We start from the raw sequence: 18399 nt of genomic DNA on the forward strand, positions 1-18399 counted from the left end.
ATGAAACAATGTTTCCAAGGTAGGGTGGGAGCGCATTCCAGAGGCGGAGAGCTGATTGGCTGAATCGTCTGCTCCCCGTTGTGGTGAGACGGGCAGATGAGACAGACAAGTGTAATGATGAGGAGGATCTGAGATTGTGCTAAGGAAAGGGGAAGATGGAGGAGGTCGGACAGATAGTCGTGCTTGTGGATGGCCTTGAATGCCAACAGTTGGACTTTGAAATGGAGATATGAATATATGGGTAGTCAGTTAAGCTTCTGGAGAATAGGAGTGATGTGGTGCATCGAGGGGGTTCCGCTGATAATGCGGGGAGCTGAATTCTGGTTTATATGTTCTTGATATTGCCAAGTGGAAGAAGGTAGACGAAGAAGAATTGGGGCCTCAGGATAGAGCCCTGGGGCACACCTCCTGGTGACAGGGTAAAAAATAATTTAAAATGAATGAACTGAGGCAACTGTTTTTTTTCCCAGCATTTTGGAGGTGAAAGGTCAATTAGCGATAGGACCAAAGTTGTTGAGATTGCAGGAGGGACACTTCCGGTGTAGTTCAATGTACGTAGTTACGTGTAGGCCGAAGACAGCTGCGTCATGTTGTAGTATTTGAGTGACAGTTGAATGGGGTGTGGCCTGAGCCCATTCAACGGACACGTGCACCATCTGAGAACGGAGACGAGAGCTACATTTTTCACGATTTTATATACTTGGTGATTTTTTTTTTTTTTGCTGGGTTGTTCACAACACCTATCGGAGGTGGGTCGAATTTACAAGAAATATTTGCGCTTTTTTCCTTTTAATTAATGACTGCATTATCACTTGAGGGTGAGTAGTTTTACTTTATTCTAGTTTTGTTTCACTTTTACTGTGATGAGCCTGCCTTTATACTTGACAATTAGAAAATTGTAAAATGGTATTTAAAAATTCCAAGTGGTTACTAGCAGTTCTAGGATGGCGATGCAATCAGTTCATTCTAATTCTATTTTCAATTCTTATATTTATTCAGAACAACTTGTGTTCCGCTATGGAGGTTCCACTGCATTGCTTTTGTTTACATGACTGGCTTACGACAGACCAAAACCTTTTTTTTTTTTGCATCGAGACACCACAACAGGGTCATTTTTATGGAGCCTTAATCGGATACAGGGTTGACAAGAGACTATTAACTTTTTATTTTCTAGCTTAAATCATCAAGGCGTGAACACGCACCCACACTGGCCGTCTACTGCCCCCCCATTCCCCCACTAGGTCCAAAACAAATGCAAATGTTTGACCGTGTTGATGTATATATTTGTAGTAGTTTCTTTCCATACATATTTATTCCTCTCATCACAAATTAGAGATTTTGTACCTTTTTTTCTGTGTTCAACAACACCGATTTCACCATTATTTGTCACGCATGGCCTCGGGACAAACAGTAAAGCAGCACCGGTCTCAGAAAGCAGTGCAATTTGAAAAGGATTAGAAATAAATAACAAATAAGACTAGAGATGCTTTTAGCTGCGACGGCTCCTAAGTTTGACGTGTGCGCATTTCTACGGTGATATTTTGTGAGGGTAACTTATTTGTGCCGTGTTAGCTGAGTTGCAATCTTATGTTCAGTGGCTACCAAGGTGACGTGCTTTGAATGTATAATGTTGCTGTATATTCAATATAATCTGCAATTTCATCCTACGGCGTGCTTGCCTGCTTTCTTCTGCTTTTTTGTTTTTCTTTGGGGGGGGGGGGGGGGGGGGCGATAATTCAAGAAGAAAAGGTTTGTTCTCCTTGGTGGTCACAGAGAACATAACTCAACAACCTCCCCGCTCCGAGACGGCCTCCTCCTGCTCTTTTCTTCCCAAACTCCCTTATTTCTTAGTCAGCGAGTAGTCAGGAGATTTTGTGTGGGAGTGCAGCATTGAGGTTTAATATTTGACTCTGACTCAGCGCCGAAGATGATGAGGGGGCGCAGATATATGGAGTTGAAAACAAAAGAAGGAAACCCCCCGCCGGTTGAGTAAGACATACCTTTGTTTTAATGAAATACAGCGTCAGAAAATGTGTCACATTTTATTTAGGCCTGGCAGTAGGTACAAGTAACGCTTGATTTGAACATAGAAAAATAATCAGAGTCTATAAAGTTACAGAAAGCATCATTATGGGAATTTTGCTTCAGGATAAGTGTTGACATAGATGGTTGAATGCTATGATGGCACAGGGACTGGATTTGACTCTGGGAAGAAGAAAAAAAAGTGCACAAATATATTTATTAGTCATGGAGCAATATTCAATGTTTTTTAGTAGTACAGGGGTCTTCAGTTTACCATGGTCCCCGCATATTTTAAGTTTGAAATTCTTTTTGCAGTCATACTTCAAAAAAAATGATGCGGGCAGCTGATGTCAGTTAGGAAAAGTGGAATTAAATTCACTTTCCTAAATTCAAAAGGAAGTACCTTTTACTCTCTTCTCAACCCTTTGGCATTTTTTCATAAAAGTTCAGGAAAGGTTAATTGATTTGACCTTCCGAAGAGGCGTCCTGTGTCGTCAAAGGAGTGTAAGGATGGGCATTTGACAACATCTTCATGTATTACACCAATCAGCTTTAAATTAATTAAGCCTTGAGTATGTCTAAAGTGAATTCACTTTTCTCAAGCTACCATGTTCATCTTTAGACTGCAACTGAGAGAGAGAGAGAGAATCAACAGCGCCTCAGCTTGTTTCAGCCAAGTAGTGCACTACAATGATTCCCAAACAAGCACATCAGTGAGATCATCATTATTTTCCTATTCATACAGTTTGTGAAATATTTGTTCAGATAATTATTGCTTATATGCATATCACTGATGACAGACGTCAGAAATGATGCGGAATATTTGTGAATCCTCCTGTAGTTTTTTCTTCTGAATACTTACTCTTCCAAAGGTAAGTATCTGGTGGACTACTTTTAATTCTAACTATTATTATTTTATCAACAGTACTCTTACTTGAGTACAGCGTTGGCTCCGCTACCGTCTTACAGCCATATCCTATCTTTTAACAGTTTGCCTTTGCAGGTTTTTAACTTACCCACTCCAGTGAGATCCACCGTCTCAGCACAGCCCAGAAATCGTGTGATGTGCGCCGAACAGGAGGCAGCCGTGCTCTGGTTTTCCCTCAGACATTTCTCAAACTCCATAAACTGTTTGGAACATTCTTGTCTGATCTTCTGGATCACCGGGCTGGCGGGACAAATGCAGGAATTAGTGTAGACCAAATAAGTGTGGAATTTGGGGTGGGAAAGAGGTTGAATGCACACGCCTTACTGTGATGACGTGCATTGTGCAACCTTTGTCTTCAGTTCCTGACACTTCTCCTGCCATACTGATGGGTTGGAGGACACGCATGACCCATAGGCGTCCATCTCCTTATGGCAATACTTTGCCGTGATATCCATAGCCGCCTGCCTGAGGGGAAACACAAGCAGTATTGTCACATCATTTAAAATATATCATTTTAATAAGTAGTTATTTGGGATGGGTTACAACATAAAAACATATTTCATACCATGCTTTGAGTCATCAGTCATGCAACATTATTGGACATGTTTTTGCAATCTACACACATACTTCCCCCACTACAATATAATAGGATGTACACAGCATCAATAAAAACTCTTACATGTTCCTTTTTCTGCTCGTTTGAAGCGATGACGCTGCTCAGTCAAGGTTACGCTTCTCCATGTGGCGCCATTACGATGCAGCTTGGTCACGCCCAACTAGAACCCTATTGGATGCAAACGGGAAAATATTCCCCGTGATTGGATGGAACTCCAGCGAGTGAACAACATCTCAAATCATACTGGTTGATGTTGATGTCAATCATACAACTTGTTCCCAGGTCCGGCGATGACGAAATGGAAGTTAAAAACACACATCCCCAATTTGACATTTGGCTCGAAATCAAACATGTCGTTTTTTGTCATTAAAATTACGAATATATGAGAAAGAGGTTAATATGGAAATTTCACCTGTACGAAAGGTCAGAACACTTGGCTTTCCGCAATTCAACCCGTCAAAGGCATGCGTACGCATATTACGTGCTGACGTACACGGAAGCGATGGTTGGTGAAGAGGGACCATAGAAAGAGACTCGGCTCTTGAAGGAAGCACCGAGGTACGCTCCGCGTGTAGAATCGCGTTTTTGCCGGTATCAACACGACGGGCAGCAGTGGATAACAGAGGGGCCCAGGGGATGAACAGAGTACAATGAACGACGCCAAAAAAGAGGACGAAATGGCCGCGTACGGCGTCGGTGGACCGGACGGGCGACAAACAGCCCGCTCTGTGAACCACAATCAGCATGACAATGGCACCGGCGACGAGCTGGTGAGCTCAGTGACGCTGTACAGGCGAAGGCCGCGGCTCATGCACGGCACCGTCCTCCCGTTCCTGACGGTCTTCTACCCGGGATGGCTGTACGTGTGGCTGGGGGTGTACGGTGCCTCGGAGTATCCGGAGGGAGGCCTCCTGGCTCTCGCTGCCATCGGGATCGCGCACGTCCTCACGGCGTTGTCCGGTTATTGGTCCGTGCACGCCCACTGTTGGCTTACTTGTTCCAAGGTAAACAGAAACAAAAAAAAACATGTCGTAAATGGAGATTTACGCCATCATCTTCATTCATCATAGCGGGGCAGCATCAATGAACAAGGTTACAGTAGAAGTCCCCTTCTACCGCTGAAGAATTATTGCATATGCATATAGTCATACTGTCATCTTGGATAACTGATACAATTTCTAGAATTAAAATGGTGGAATTATGATTCCAGGAAGGAGGAAAGAAATCTCAAGTGACAGGCTCACGTACCAATGCTCTCAAATAATTTCCTTCATAGGCCATACTGATAAGTTTCCCTCAGACGGCCGTTTTAAAATTATATTCACCTCCTCATATTAGTACATATACACAATTGCCCCTGCATTTCATATTTTTAATTGCAACTTTATTTACTCCGTTCATTGAACAATAACAATAGTGCTAACAAAGTGCTTTGTGTAAAACGAAAACAAAAATTAAATAATGAATGCAATTATGAATAACTGCGTAACAATGCACTTTTGTGTCAGTCTGCAAGTAGATGAGAGAGCGGCGTAAGATTGAAGTCTCAATGGCCATTATCGAGATCATAGATAATAAAAAAAATGTAATCTTGTGATCACAGCATGCGCGACATCGCTCATGTTCTGTTCCAAGCAGAGTTTGAAAGTAAACAAGCAACTGTAGTTTTCTATCAGCTGACAGTTCGTCCATTTAGTGAATAGTACACAAAAAATAAGATTGGTTCTAGCTACCCATTTGCTCTTATCACCATTTCAAAGTACAATGTAAAATCTTTCACATTTTCAAAGAATAAAACCCCCGTGTCGCACCACAGTGTTGTGTTCCCGATAATGTCTTAAACGCCTGTGTGAGTTTGTCACCTGTTAATCAACAGGAATCGGACCCAAACAAGGCTACACTGGCAAAGGTCGTACCCACCCCCAATAACGGTTCAGCTGAGCTTGTGGCACTACAAAGAGACAAGGTGCGCTTGGACCCAGACTCCGTTTAGTTCCTAGTTTTCATACTGTGTTAATAAGCGTATTTATTTTCCTAATATTTTTTTTCCCCTGCGCAGGATGAAAATGGAGACGAGATTCTGTCATTTGAGTTTCAGAAAATCCGTTACACTTTTGACCACAAAGAAAAAAAATGCTTCTTTCCCACTGCGTTCCCCATCGACCACCCGATGGGCTACTTCCAGTTGTGGCGCGGCTACCAGGAGGAAGCCGACCTCAAAGCGGCGGAGAAGCGCTACGGCACCAATCGTGCGGAAATGATAGTTCCTGATTTCTTCGAGCTATTTCGGGAGAGAGCTACTGCCCCTTTTTTTGTCTTCCAGGTTTGTGCGAATATTTCTGGTCTTTTAAGCTTTTAGAATAAATGTCATTGTCATTTTAAGCTACTTTTTAATGCCTTAGAATTTTTGGTGTGTGAATGCCTTTGAACATCTCAATTTTGGTTGTGTGAAACACCTTGAGTGGCCTTGAAATGGACTTTGTAAATGAAATTGCCTTGGGTTTGTTGTTCATGTCCCCCCCCTCCATCCTTCAGGTGTTCTGTGTGGGGCTGTGGTGTTTGGACGAGTACTGGTACTACAGCGTGTTTACACTTTTCATGCTGGTGGCGTTCGAAGCCTCCCTAGTCCAGCAGCAAATGAGGAACATGTCCGAGATCCGGCGCATGGGGAACAAGCCCTACATGATCCAGGTTGGCTTTCTAACCAAGCTCCACCCCTTTTTTGTCTGCCAAGCGTTCCCGGTTTAATGTGGGGCTTTTGTGGCAGGTTTACAGGAACCGTAAGTGGAGACCCATTTCGAGTGACGAGCTCGTCCCAGGCGACCTCGTCTCCATCGGTAAGCATCAGACCGTTTTTTTGCTATCGGCATGTCTTTAAAAATGAGTGGACAGTTAGTATATGTTGGTCTGGTCTCCAGGACGGTCCCCACAGGACAACCTGGTACCGTGCGATGTGCTTCTGCTCCGCGGGCGCTGCATCGTGGATGAGGCCATGCTGACTGGAGAGTCAGTGCCTCAGATGAAGGTAAGGAAGAAAAAAAAACGTCAATTTGAGAAAGCGCGCACAGCGAAGTTTCTTGATCTGTTTTTTGAACTAGCATTCATTTCGATTACAAAACATTTTTGTTCTTATTTTCGGGTGTCCGGAACAAATTAAATGGAGCTACATGGTTACCTATGAATATTGCTTCAGTTTTTGGATGATTATAGTTTTTACAGATGAATCACAAAAACGTTTTAAATTAACACCAAATTCCTAAGAAGGCGTACTGTCGGAATGATGAGAAAATATGTTCTAACCTCATCTGACTGTACCGAATTTAAATATCTTGACTGGTTAAATGTTAAAATGTGTTTATAAAAAGATATGGAATCTGTTCTATTCGGTTTATATTGCAATAACAGCTGACATTGTGGGGCTTTGTTCAGGAGCCCGTGGAGGACTTGGACCCCGGTCAAATCCTTGACCTTCAAGCAGACTCTCGGCTCCACATCATCTCCGGAGGGACCAAAGTGGTTCAGCATAGCCCCCCTTTAAAGGCCAGTGCTGGACTTAAACGTAAGCGAATAATTGTTGCCCTGCTTGTAAAAAAAAAAGAGAGGGAAATTTGTGGTGGGCTGTCATGTCAGATGAGACAAAACCTCTTTCGATGATGTGTGTCACCTTTCCGTATCTTGTCGTTTCCGTGTGCAGCTGTAGACAATGGCTGCGTGGCCTATGTGCTGCGAACGGGATTCTACACCTCTCAGGTGCGTTGCGTCTTCATACGAGCGTCTCTTGTGGCCGGCGGTAAAATTTAAAGTGGAAACGTGCATGCATGCAGGGTAAACTTCTGCGCACCATCCTCTTTGGTGTGAAGCGAGTGACGGCAAACAACCTGGAGACGTTCATCTTCATCCTCTTCCTCCTCGTGTTCGCCATTGCAGCCGCTGCCTACGTGTGGGTGGAAGGTGAGCTTTGCACAATGGCTATTTTTTTTTCCCCAAGTGGCATACGTAGTACCTTAAGTGTTATCTGGCCTCCTTTAGGGAGCAAGGACCTCAGCAGGAACCGCTACAAACTCTTCCTGGAGTGCACCTTAATCCTCACCTCAGTGGTACCACCAGAACTCCCCATTGAGCTTTCTCTGGCTGTGAACACGTCTCTCATTGCCCTGGCCAAACTATGTAAGCATGCTTGCTTTTTCTGGTCCTTATCACACATTTGGCAGTGGCTCATTCCCAACTTTGCTTGCGCTTAGATGTATTCTGTACCGAGCCCTTCAGGATTCCGTTTGCCGGGAAAGTGGAGGTTTGCTGTTTTGACAAAACGGGAACGCTGACTAGCGATAGTCTGGTGGTGCGAGGAGTAGCAGGCCTCAGGTATATGGCGCCTTGTTTATTGATTGCGTGGTTCACTTTTGAGTTTTGGTTATGGCCGAGAAGTGTTTTTCATAAAAAATATTTACTGTAATTATGACTTTGGTTGCTTATAAACTGTAGCGGGGTCTGACTAGCGTGCACGTTTGTCACAGAGTAACCTCCTTATATTGTGTTATTTAATCCATGTCACGTATCTTAATAGGGAGGGGAAAGAGGTGATGCCCGTATCGGACATCCCGGTGGAGACGCATCGGGTCGTGGCGACCTGCCACTCACTGGTCACTCTAGATGACGGGCAACTGGTTGGAGATCCTCTGGAAAAGGCCATGCTGACTGCTGCCGATTGGACCCTCACTAAAGGTACATATTTCATGTATATGGGAGTTCATGAATAAGGCATCTGATTTCAGATTGGATGATTGAGCGTTTAAGTGCCCTCGTCGTTCCGTTTGTGAATTAAAATAGAACAAAAAAATTTTTTTGAAATTGCTGTGCTGTTTTATTCCTTATTTGTAGTACTTTGTTCATTCAAACACGCTTCTTAGTGACTTACGACCTTATTGATCCTGCGCCTTGCTTATTCTTGCCTTCTCAACTAGATGAGAAGGTCTTCCCACGTAGCATCAAGACGCAGGGCCTCAAGATCCATCAGCGCTTCCACTTTGCCAGCGCTCTCAAGAGGATGTCAGTTCTGGCCTCCTACGAGAAGCTAGGATCCACGGAACTTGCCTACATCTCCACTGTTAAAGGCGCTCCAGAGACACTCAAAGCCATGGTACGTCTTTAGCACCATCTTGAAGGTGTAACGGAATTGTTACAAAGGATTCATTAAACTAATGTGCCTGTTTGTGTAGTTTTCAGAGCGTCCTGAGAGTTACGATAAAGTGCACAAGGAAATCTCCAGGGAAGGAGCGAGAGTGCTTGCTTTGGGTTACAAAGAGATAGGACATCTAAGTCATCAGCAGGTTTGCACTGCCTTTAATCAAAAAGTGCACTTTGTAATATTTTGTGTTGGAACTTATTTGGATCTTTTTTTTCTTTTTTTTTGGGTAGGTTCGGGAGATGAGCCGCAGTTCCCTGGAGCGTGACTTGAACTTTGCCGGCTTCATGGTCGTGACATGCCCCCTGAAGAGTGACAGCAAGGCGGTCATCAGAGAGATCCAGGAAGCATCTCACCATGTAACTCATCCGTTGCACTGCAATTTTCATATTCCAAAACCAATTATTTGTGTTCTTGCTCCTCTCAGGTGGTGATGATCACAGGCGACAACCCATTAACGGCATGCCACGTGGCCAGAGAACTCCACTTCCTCCAGAAGGAACAAACACTTATATTGCAATCAGCTCAAGGTAGGAATTGGATGCACTAAGCTGCCACAACATTTGGTACTCGCGCAGAATCAAAAACCTCCAGCCAAGAATGTTTGTGGTTACAGGTCATAATGAGAGGCATTTCATAATATTTTGGAAAATACAACACATTATAATACACATTGAATACTCCTGTTCCACTTGCCTGGGAGGTTATGCTGCCACTGTTATGCACACCTTGGCCTCCGGGGGGCAGTGTGTTGCTCACTTCCAAATAACACTTAGATGTGAGGAAAAATATGAAGAAGCACATTGCGGAAAAGCTACAGTCATTTAATTTGTTGCACCGCTTGTGTTTGAAGGTTTGTTATTTAAAGGTTTAGGCTGAAAATTAAACTGTTGTGTTGGCAGCAAGCTAGCAGACGTTTGGAAGAAAGAGCTGTGTGTTTGCTTAAACACCACTCAGTAAGAGAGGATTCTATATGGTGCTGTTTTTTTTACGGCAGGCGGGTGGCAGTGGGAGTCCATCAACGGCAATGTACACGTACCCCTTCCGCCTCCTTCGGTGTCTTCCTTCGTGCGCCAGTATGACCTGTGTGTAACCGGGGAGGGGCTGGCCAGACTGTGCTGCGACCCCCGGCTACTGCACGCCCTTTTGCCTCACATACGAGTGTTTGCGCGAGTCAGTCCAAAACAGAAGGTAAGAGCAAAGACACAAAACGAGGTTGGGATTCATGAGAATTCCGCAAGATGTCCGTGATATCAACTTCTTGGAGTAGAGTACCACGCAATCCAAGTGAGTGTTTTAAGATGAGTGTTTGCATATCTGCATTGTTCCAGGAATTTGTCGTCACCAGTCTGAAGGGGCTCGGTTATGTAACACTGATGTGCGGTGACGGTACAAATGACGTCGGCGCTCTGAAACATGCCCACATAGGTAAGAGTGTCGACAATACGTGACCATTTTTGTCTCACTGATTAAATTTGGCTCTGGTTCGTTACCACAGGCGTCGCTCTATTAGCCAATGCCCCCGAGCGCATGCCGGAAAAAAAGAAGCGTGGGAAAGAGAAGGAGGCGTCCGCTGTTGACTTTCGACCTTCGCAACCTGTCAATGCAGGTGGCAAGCCGACTTCCAGAGGCGCCAGGCACAGGATAATGGCCCAAAGAGAGGAACAACTCGCTGCACAAAAGGTGTCCTTCAACTTCATTTGGAGTTTTTTTTTTTTTTTTAATCCCAAAGGGTGGCTACATTTTGTTATTGTTTTTAACGTATCAAAATGTGATTTTCCTCATAGGAGAGGATAAGTCAAGTCTTGCGGGAACTCGAAGACGATCAGGTACAAATCGTAAAACTGGGCGACGCCTCCATCGCCGCCCCGTTCACCTCCAAACTCTCCTCCATTCAGTGCAGTGAGTAACAGATGTCATCATAACAGTTTTCGTCCGCTTCCACACCTAACTGGGTGTCTTCCTTTCTCGCTCGCTGTCCAGTCTGTCATGTCATAAAGCAAGGCCGTTGCACACTGGTGACAACGCTGCAGATGTTTAAGATCCTCGCTCTCAATGCTTTGGTGCTCGCCTACAGCCAGTCTGTGCTTTATCTGGAGGGGGTCAAGTTCAGCGATTTCCAGGCAACTCTGCAGGGTCTGCTGTTGGCTGGATGCTTCCTCTTCATCTCTCGCTCAAAGGTGAGAATTTGTGTTAAGAAAATAAAACCTACAATCAATATTTCAAAGATTGCTTTTCATCTGGCGTTTGGCGTTTTTCCTCCTCTCTCGTTAACTTCAGCCACTGAAAACGTTGTCCCGGGAGCGCCCCTTACCGAATATCTTTAATCTTTATACCGTGTTGACGGTGCTGCTGCAGTTTGCGGTCCACTTCTGCAGTCTGGTCTTTCTTTACAAAGAGGCGCAGAGCAGAAGTCCGCCGAGGTAAGAAGCGGGAACTGTGCGGTGTCTGCTTCATCTGGATAAAATGTCACATTTGTCCATTTGTCTTTTGCAGAGAAGGTCAATTTGTGGATCTGTACAAAGAGTTTGAGCCCAGCCTAATCAACAGCACTGTGTATATCATGTCCATGGCTATGCAGATGGCCACGTTTGCCATCAACTACAAGGTATGTGCCTTAATACAGGTGCAGGGGTTTCTCACTATTTGACAGGCCTGACATTTTGAACGTGGCATCGAAATGCAGTGGTGCCTTGAGTTGCTCAGTTATTGTATACTGGTTGTCATTTCTTTTACATTTATTGGCTTCAAAATATTTGTCATTTGAATATTTGCTGTAATTATGACTTAACTAATGTGTTGTTTTTGAATACATTCTCGTAGAACAACATGAATGCATTTTCATTTTCTCGCATAGGGTCACCCCTTCATGGAGTCTCTCCGTGAGAATAGACCGCTACTTTGGAGCATCGCTTTGTCTGGCTTAGCAATTGTGGGACTTCTTTCTGGTTCTTCACCTGAGTTCAATGAGCAGTTTGCCCTTGTTGACATTCCGACTGAGGTGAATTGACACTTTTTTTTCATGATTTGCTTTCGTGTAGTCCTCTTGTAGTAATGGTCTTGTGTATTTTCCCATAGTTCAAAATGATCATCGCCCAGGTTCTGGTGATGGACTTTTTTGCCGCCCTATTTGTGGACCGTGTACTGGAGTTCTTGCTTGGCAGAGGAACTCTGAGGGTGCCTTGTTGAACTCTTCCTACTATCAGCATCCAAGGTCCTTATGTACTCTAAAGGGAGATGAGACTTTGGAATGGAAGACAGAGAAGTGAGATGGTCATGGCCGGCAGCGCTGTACACTCCACTTCACCAGTCCACGCCTCCCGACCCCATTATTGTATTTTCCATCAGCTACGCTTTATTCTTTTTCCCTATTTTCGCCCCAAAACTTCATCTCTTCCTCCCCACAGCCACACAAGGCCATAAAGAACAGTATTGAGAGGAATGCGAGCCTGTGCCAGCTGAGTGACACACTCAGACAAACAAGAGGGACATTCTCCAAGAGAATTAACAAGCTGTTTTGATTACTCTCCTTGATTTTGTAAAAAGTGAAAAGACATCTCTAACAGACTTATAAAAAGACTTATAAATGATTAGGTCTGTCGAGTGTTTGTTTTTCCTCAATCGCAGATTTGTCTGAACGTCTCCGGGGACGCACAGAGACAAAAATAATCATGGTCATCATAGTTTTATCTCTGAAGAGTTATCAGAATTGATGTGCCTATATTAGCCAGGTTTTTTTTTCAATTCTCAGATGACAATTCTACTACTCCAAAAAAAAAATTAAAATAGTTGTGAACTGAAAGTGAAAGGTACAGTGAAGCCAATACTAATATACCCATCATCTCTCAACGTGTCCTTCAGGTTCTTTCTCGTTCTCTCCGGTGTGCTTAGCGTTCCCGCAGCGCGTTACCAATGCAGTTCGTGCGCGAGCGTTCTTCATTTAAAACGACATTTCCCATGGTGCAGCAGTGCGTAAAGGAGGCGGGGCCTGTTCAGCGCGCGATGTCAATAAAACAGTTTGAAAGAAAAAATGGCGGAAGAGTCTTCGTCCACACAGCAAGACGGGTTTGTTCGCTTTTGATTCGTATCGCTGTTTAACGTTTGTACAATAGCGCAGCTAAACCCAAACAGTAACATTTTAAAGACTTTTAACCTGGTTTTAAGAGTCACATTGAGCGGCCTGTGTCAGTCTTGATTGTTTGGGTTGGGCGTGATAACTCAGTACATTAAAATGTCGACCAATGTTTATTAAACGTGCCGATTGTTTTAAGTTTTCAAGTATATAATTGAATAGAAGATGTTTTAATTGTCTTGCAGTTGCCGATCTGTCGCCGCTATGGAGGCGACGAACGTGGTACGTATGTTTAATCAATGTGACAGTTCGCATTTTCCTACTTGGTTGTTAAACGCAATAAAGAAAATGAATTGTTAAAAATAGGCTTCACGTTTACGTGTCGAAGCAATTTTTCGGAGCCCCTGATTAAGAAACCGAAAGCTCAACTTTGCAACAGTATATGTGCAAAAATTAATATGGTAAAAATATTTAGCCCCAAAATGTCAATTACTCTGTCCTATTGCCTTTTTTTTTTAATAGCGACCCACCAAAACTGTTTCCACCACCTGATCCTTTAGAAAACAGGCTAATTCACAGTATTTTCTGAATTCAGCTCAAACAGCCACCCAAGTGGTGTTTGTCCCCGAGTGCTCCAGACGATGCCTCTCCCCCCAAAAAACCCTGCATTGAAATTCTGTTACCCGGCGTACTGACGCTCAATGCTGGAGAAGAGCATCCAGACGTTGACATGATGGAAATGGCGTCCGGAAGCACGGAGGACCCTGAATCTTCTCTGCCTGCAAGCGCCACTGCACGGAGGAAATCACGGAAGATGGACTCCTTGACAATGTGCCCCCAGCCCCCGCTTCCCAACTTGAATCAAAGTGAGTTGAAGGCATTGCTCATCAGAATGATCCTCTTAATATGCATAAAAAATATATTTTTTTAAAATATAGGTTTGTGCAAGAGCATCAGCACATCCTTATCGCAACAGGAGAGATTGAGTATATTGATGGAGGCTGCAATGAAGGTAAGATCAAAGCCAAAATAAAACCAAGCACAATATACTGAGAGCCAATTTGTGCTTTTTTTGTCGTTCTGGAATACCCAATGTTAAAGAAGTAAATAAAAATCTTTTGTGTGCAGCTGGCCACAGATAGACTTCAGAATTCGCTCCAGTCAGTGGCAAACTCATCACCGGAGTCTTTTGAGAAACAAGGTGCCCTGTTTTTTGTTGTACACAAAACCGGATTCTCCACTTTTTACCTGAGGCTCCCTCATTAATTTCAAAAACGTATTTTTTTTTCTTCTTCCTTTAGTTGAGCAGCTGAAGAAAAAGTGCAACTCTGCAACCAAAAGTATAAGCAGAGAAACATGGACCGGAAGGTAAATAAGTTTCTTTAACAGAATTTTTTATTTTTTTAAATTTATTAAACAATTTCTTTTCAGGGTCAGAGAGCTTGGCCCACAGACAGCGATGGTGATGGAAAATACAATTAAGAGGTTTGCTGGTCCAAGATTATTGGGAATGGATCCCCCATACCTAATTTTTTAATGAGGTGCTTTTGTGTTTAAGTGTTGAAGCTGAAAGTCAATCATGGGAAGCACTCTTGCACAAACATCAGAGCAAGGCGGAAGAATTACAAAGGTGAATGTCTGAACTATAGAGCAACTCTCACCTTTTTAAATGTTATACTCATGGTTTGTTGTCACTGCTTGGTCAAAGGAAACTGTCTCAGTGCCAAACGGAAGCCATCTCATTAGACGACAAGTGTTTGGCCAAATCTTCACATTACCAGTTTATTCGGAGTAGACCTGACTATCGTGACATCCTCCGCAGACACCAGTCCATGCTGCACACTACGGCAACTGTTATGGTATGTACATTGCATTTTTTTTTTCTTTTTCCCCTCTTACACATTTTTCTATAACTGTTCCTAATTTAGTCTCATTGTTTTCTTTTAATGCGTAGATGGACGCGCAATGTCGACTCACGCGAGAGCTTCAGTCTGTCAAGGAGCTTGCACAGTCGGTGGTGAAAGAGACCAGTGGACGATTGGGTAATTATTGTTCAATATTTGTCGCCATTATGCATCTCTGATGCTCATAGTTACTAAACTTATGGATCCGTTTATTTTTCCTACCAGCGGCTCAAGCAGGATTTCAGGATCTTTCTCCCAACGCCATTCACGACCTAATCTGTGCACCGTTTAAATCCGCGAAAAACACGCAGCTACATCAAATGGACTGTGAATGACTTTTGTATAACGAAAAAAAATGTCTGTTTTTGTCCGCATGTTGTATTTTACTGTGTAATGCTGAAAATGTTCCTTTCAGGGGTCTTGTTTATGGCTGATGTAATTCATGCAAGCGTCCAGATGGGGGCAGTGGCTTGCCTACAAAAATTTGTTTCTTGCAGGAGGTCTCTGTTGCATCTGTATAGATGTCTTCTCATCTCTCAAAAACGGGGGAAAAACTCAGACTTGACTGTCTTGAAAGCATAAGACATGTTGGTTAAAAAAAAAAAAGCTGCTCAGGTTTTGTTTTATAATCCAACGTCCAAAATATTCCGGTATGACTATTAAAACATGAATTAATTATTTTAGTGTTGAGGATAGCTACATTTAGATTTTATTTGTACTACTTGTCCACATACGGGCTGACACTGAGCATCCAGTACATGGTGTCCATTTTAAAACTAATATTCGGTATACTAAGAGGAACCGCGCTTTCTCACTGAGTCTTTATTTCCATTTCTTGCTTGTGCTCTTCCTCGGGCCTTTTTGACTCTCCTTTTTTCTTTTGGTGCTGCATCTATTTCACTTCATCAGTGTCCCCTGACCATTCAAGAGAAAGCCCCTCCCCCCACAGTGACTCACCCCCCCCCCCCCCTTCAATCTCTTGCATTTGGCTGGGTCACTGATGCAGAACGAAGCTTTGACATTGTACCAGTCAGTCAAAAGCTTTGTTTGCTATCACTCCTATCTCCTGCAACCATTCACTAATTAATGTTCCTGCCTAATTTGAAGGGTGCAGCATAAAGAAAAGGGAATGTCTCTCTTCCCTCCTCTGTCGTGCGCGCGCGCCGTGGTTATGATCTTGACTAGAGCGAGGGTGACATTTTCAGTGGGATGGTGTTCAAGGGGCTGACAGGAGAAGAGGGACAGGCGAGGAGGGGAAAAAGACGAGCAGGGTTGTGACCGTGAGAGTTGTGAGCGAGGGAGGATGGCGCACAGCAGGAGAGATCGATTCTTATTTAGATGAAAATGAGGCTTGATGCTCGCGGGGGTGAGAGGAGGGCACCTTAAGCATCCAAATGAATAGGAAGTTGCACCGAAACCATCCCTAAATGAATCGACGACAACAATGAAAAAAATAGATTGATATAATGCACAAAAGGAGCGTCGTCTGTTCAGTTGCAAGGAAGCTTTTCTCTCGTCACTCAAATGCAATTACTTTGGCATTAGATGGTAATCCTTGGCGCTTTTCACTCCAAAGTGTGAGGAACAAAACACTCGAAACAAACCTCAATGGCCCGTTTAGAGGTTAAGTGTTTGGTTTTCAACATTTGGATAACGGGTGAGACATGGCTCACCTTCACACTTCTTGTTTGTAGACTCACAAAATGAAAGAAAGAAAGCTTTGTAATGGAATGTAGAGTTTATTTTTACCAGGATGGGGGTGTTACCCCGTGCAACAATTTTCCATAGGAAACAATGCAGGTGTAAAAAATCGTATTCGTTACAATTTTGCATTAAAGTCTAAACACCCCTGTTCAGAAAACATTTTTTTTTGTGCTAAAAAAAAATAATTCCAAAGTAAATGATTTCAAAACTATTACCAATGTTCATGTGGCCTGTAGCCTGAAAATGTGGATGCACATGACTACCGCCATTAAAGTGCCTCTGAGTAACCCCATATAAAGTTTACATGTTCTAGTAGGCTTTTCCTGACATTTTTGGGGCAATGACTACAATTTCAAATTGTGAATAATTCCTTCCACCGTTGTGCAAGGCTCCAGTCGCAGCGTAAAGAAAAAAAATGGCCCCAAAGCACAACACCAAACATGCTTGGTGCTCTTTTGGTGATGAGTGGTGTTGTGTTTGGCCGTACATGACATGTAATCATGGCCAAAAAAGTTCAATCTTGGTTTCATCAGACCACTTTCCCCACATGCGTTTGGGCGATTTTGTTTTACGGTCTGATGAAGCCAAGGTTGAACTTTTAGATCATGCTGATAGCAGCATTATGCTTAGGGGCTGTTTTTTTTTCCAGCTGGAACTGGAGCCCGCGTCCAGAATGAGGGATTTATGAAATAGAAGTCGTGTTAGCGTAAACCTTCGAGCTTCTGCTAGAAACCAAGATCAATGTCAGGAAAAAAAAATTGAACAGCTGAAGTTTATTTAGACTAAGTTGGAGCTCTCCCATTTAACATGCGTTTGAATGGGATTCTGAACACAACTACATTCACGGTTATAAAGGGGTGTGCACACTTTTGCAATCACATTGCAGTTGTTGACATTGACTGGCGCTCTTGAAAAGCAGTCAGCTTGATGGAAAAAGGTTCTGAAATTCTTAATCCTAGTCTATTTTTTTTCTATAAAATCACAAAAACCTGGTATTTGAACAGGGGTGTGTAGACTTTTTATACCCATTATACGAGTTACTTTAAGACAAAATGCATATTCAAGAAACCCATTATTCTTAACTCATGCAAATGTAATAAGTCAAGTGATTGATTGAAGTGTAACTAAATGCAATCGGGACTTGCAGCTCTGCTTACCTTGGGCAAAACCACCACTAGCACAAAAACACCTCAAGTTAGCGCTCATTAACATAATTCCAAAACTCTTTCTTGACTCTAATGACAAAGTGGAAGATGTGCATCTGAGATTATAATAGTTGTGTAAAAAAAAAAAAAATGAAACAAGTATAAAGTATAAGCGAACGTTTGTATACACGATTGTACAAATCAGGAGCTACGTTATGGCGGCCATTAGCGTGGACCCTATTGCTTACGTACTTGCTGTCTCCAACTTGAGATTGATTAGCTCCAGATTGCCGTGGACTGATGTGTGGAGAGTCAGCATAAAGCGGCGCCAGTTTGGTTGCTACTACCTTATGCACACCCATCATCTCCTCATCGTACATCTGGGCCTGCTGCATCGGCCTTTCCTACACACGCATCCAAGCAGCCATTCGTCTTGGAAGGCTGTCTCTCTGATCTGAGTGATAAACTGCCGCAGAATTGCCCAGTTTGCAAAAAAAAGAGACACAAGGACACTAGTTTTTCAATCTGTGCTGTCATCATTTTCAAACTGGAAACTGATGCGATGTTTCATTGGCTTGCCGGTGATGGACTGATTCTCTTGTGTTGTGCTTTTGGGATGCGTCGTCTTTTTGTCTGATGTAAATTTGACCACTTTGGCATTATGAGATGGGCTATTTTGTCTCCTCGCAGCTCACTGAACAGAAACAGATTACAGAGGTTTATATTGATGCGCCTAATTAGCACCCTTCTCGATTGTCATCAGCAATTCTTTATTTTTGTTTGCATGTATTTTCGCACCATTCGTTCTACGTTTAAGCCGTTGCAG

At 43.3% G+C, this 18399-nt stretch overlaps 3 protein-coding genes across 3 annotated transcripts; 2 read left to right on the forward strand and 1 right to left on the reverse strand.

The window, feature by feature from the left end:
- Window positions 1-1985: 1985 nt before the first annotated feature.
- Window positions 1986-4327, reverse strand: chchd5 (coiled-coil-helix-coiled-coil-helix domain containing 5). Its single transcript, XM_088317580.1, has 5 exons — window positions 3979-4327; window positions 3630-3734; window positions 3275-3415; window positions 3039-3190; window positions 1986-2205 (listed from the first exon to the last, which is right to left on the reverse strand). Coding segments are annotated over exons 2-5 (324 nt in total). The 5' UTR covers window positions 3632-3734; window positions 3979-4327; the 3' UTR covers window positions 1986-2176.
- On the forward strand, window positions 4042-12338 carry atp13a1 (ATPase 13A1). The gene is made up of 25 exons (XM_088317579.1): window positions 4042-4570; window positions 5443-5532; window positions 5626-5889; window positions 6102-6257; window positions 6334-6403; window positions 6485-6591; window positions 6996-7125; window positions 7261-7316; window positions 7391-7517; window positions 7596-7733; window positions 7808-7928; window positions 8131-8288; window positions 8528-8703; window positions 8783-8893; window positions 8982-9107; window positions 9176-9278; window positions 9746-9939; window positions 10080-10176; window positions 10247-10431; window positions 10536-10650; window positions 10732-10928; window positions 11029-11171; window positions 11245-11356; window positions 11606-11749; window positions 11827-12338. Exons 1-25 carry the CDS (start codon window positions 4217-4219, stop codon window positions 11935-11937), a joined length of 3585 nt encoding a protein of 1194 aa, XP_088173705.1. The 5' UTR covers window positions 4042-4216; the 3' UTR covers window positions 11938-12338.
- A 387-nt stretch (window positions 12339-12725) lies between these two features.
- dsn1 (DSN1 component of MIS12 kinetochore complex) lies at window positions 12726-15094 on the forward strand. The gene is made up of 11 exons (XM_088317919.1): window positions 12726-12813; window positions 13066-13102; window positions 13416-13686; window positions 13759-13832; window positions 13949-14021; window positions 14122-14188; window positions 14252-14305; window positions 14379-14450; window positions 14529-14679; window positions 14775-14862; window positions 14950-15094. Exons 1-11 carry the CDS (start codon window positions 12779-12781, stop codon window positions 15057-15059), a joined length of 1032 nt encoding a protein of 343 aa, XP_088174045.1. The 5' UTR covers window positions 12726-12778; the 3' UTR covers window positions 15060-15094.
- The last annotated feature ends 3305 nt before the right edge of the window (window positions 15095-18399 follow it).

This window comes from Idiotropiscis lumnitzeri, chromosome 15, assembly GCF_059441095.1.
Source record: "Idiotropiscis lumnitzeri isolate Australia: NSW breed Sydney's pygmy pipehorse chromosome 15, RoL_Ilum_1.0, whole genome shotgun sequence".
Taxonomy (NCBI): Eukaryota; Metazoa; Chordata; class Actinopteri; order Syngnathiformes; family Syngnathidae; genus Idiotropiscis; species Idiotropiscis lumnitzeri.

Excerpts from the sequence above, each read along its gene's own strand:
- chchd5 (XM_088317580.1), bottom strand. Across the intron at positions 3,191-3,274 it reads GCACAATGCACGTCATCACA|CCCGGTGATCCAGAAGATCA; the intron begins GTAAGGCGTGTG and ends TTGTCCCGCCAG. Across the intron at positions 2,206-3,038 it reads GGTGGATCTCACTGGAGTGG|AGTCAAATCCAGTCCCTGTG; the intron begins GTAAGTTAAAAA and ends TCTTCTTCCCAG.
- atp13a1 (XM_088317579.1), top strand. The coding sequence starts at position 4,217 with ATGAACGACGCCAAAAAAGAGGACGAAATGGCCGCGTACGGCGTCGGT. Across the intron at positions 7,126-7,260 it reads GGCCAGTGCTGGACTTAAAC|CTGTAGACAATGGCTGCGTG; the intron begins GTAAGCGAATAA and ends TTCCGTGTGCAG. Across the intron at positions 9,940-10,079 it reads GAGTCAGTCCAAAACAGAAG|GAATTTGTCGTCACCAGTCT; the intron begins GTAAGAGCAAAG and ends GCATTGTTCCAG.
- dsn1 (XM_088317919.1), top strand. The coding sequence starts at position 12,779 with ATGGCGGAAGAGTCTTCGTCCACACAGCAAGACGG. Across the intron at positions 13,687-13,758 it reads GCTTCCCAACTTGAATCAAA|GTTTGTGCAAGAGCATCAGC; the intron begins GTGAGTTGAAGG and ends TTTAAAATATAG. Across the intron at positions 14,022-14,121 it reads GGAGTCTTTTGAGAAACAAG|TTGAGCAGCTGAAGAAAAAG; the intron begins GTGCCCTGTTTT and ends TTCTTCCTTTAG.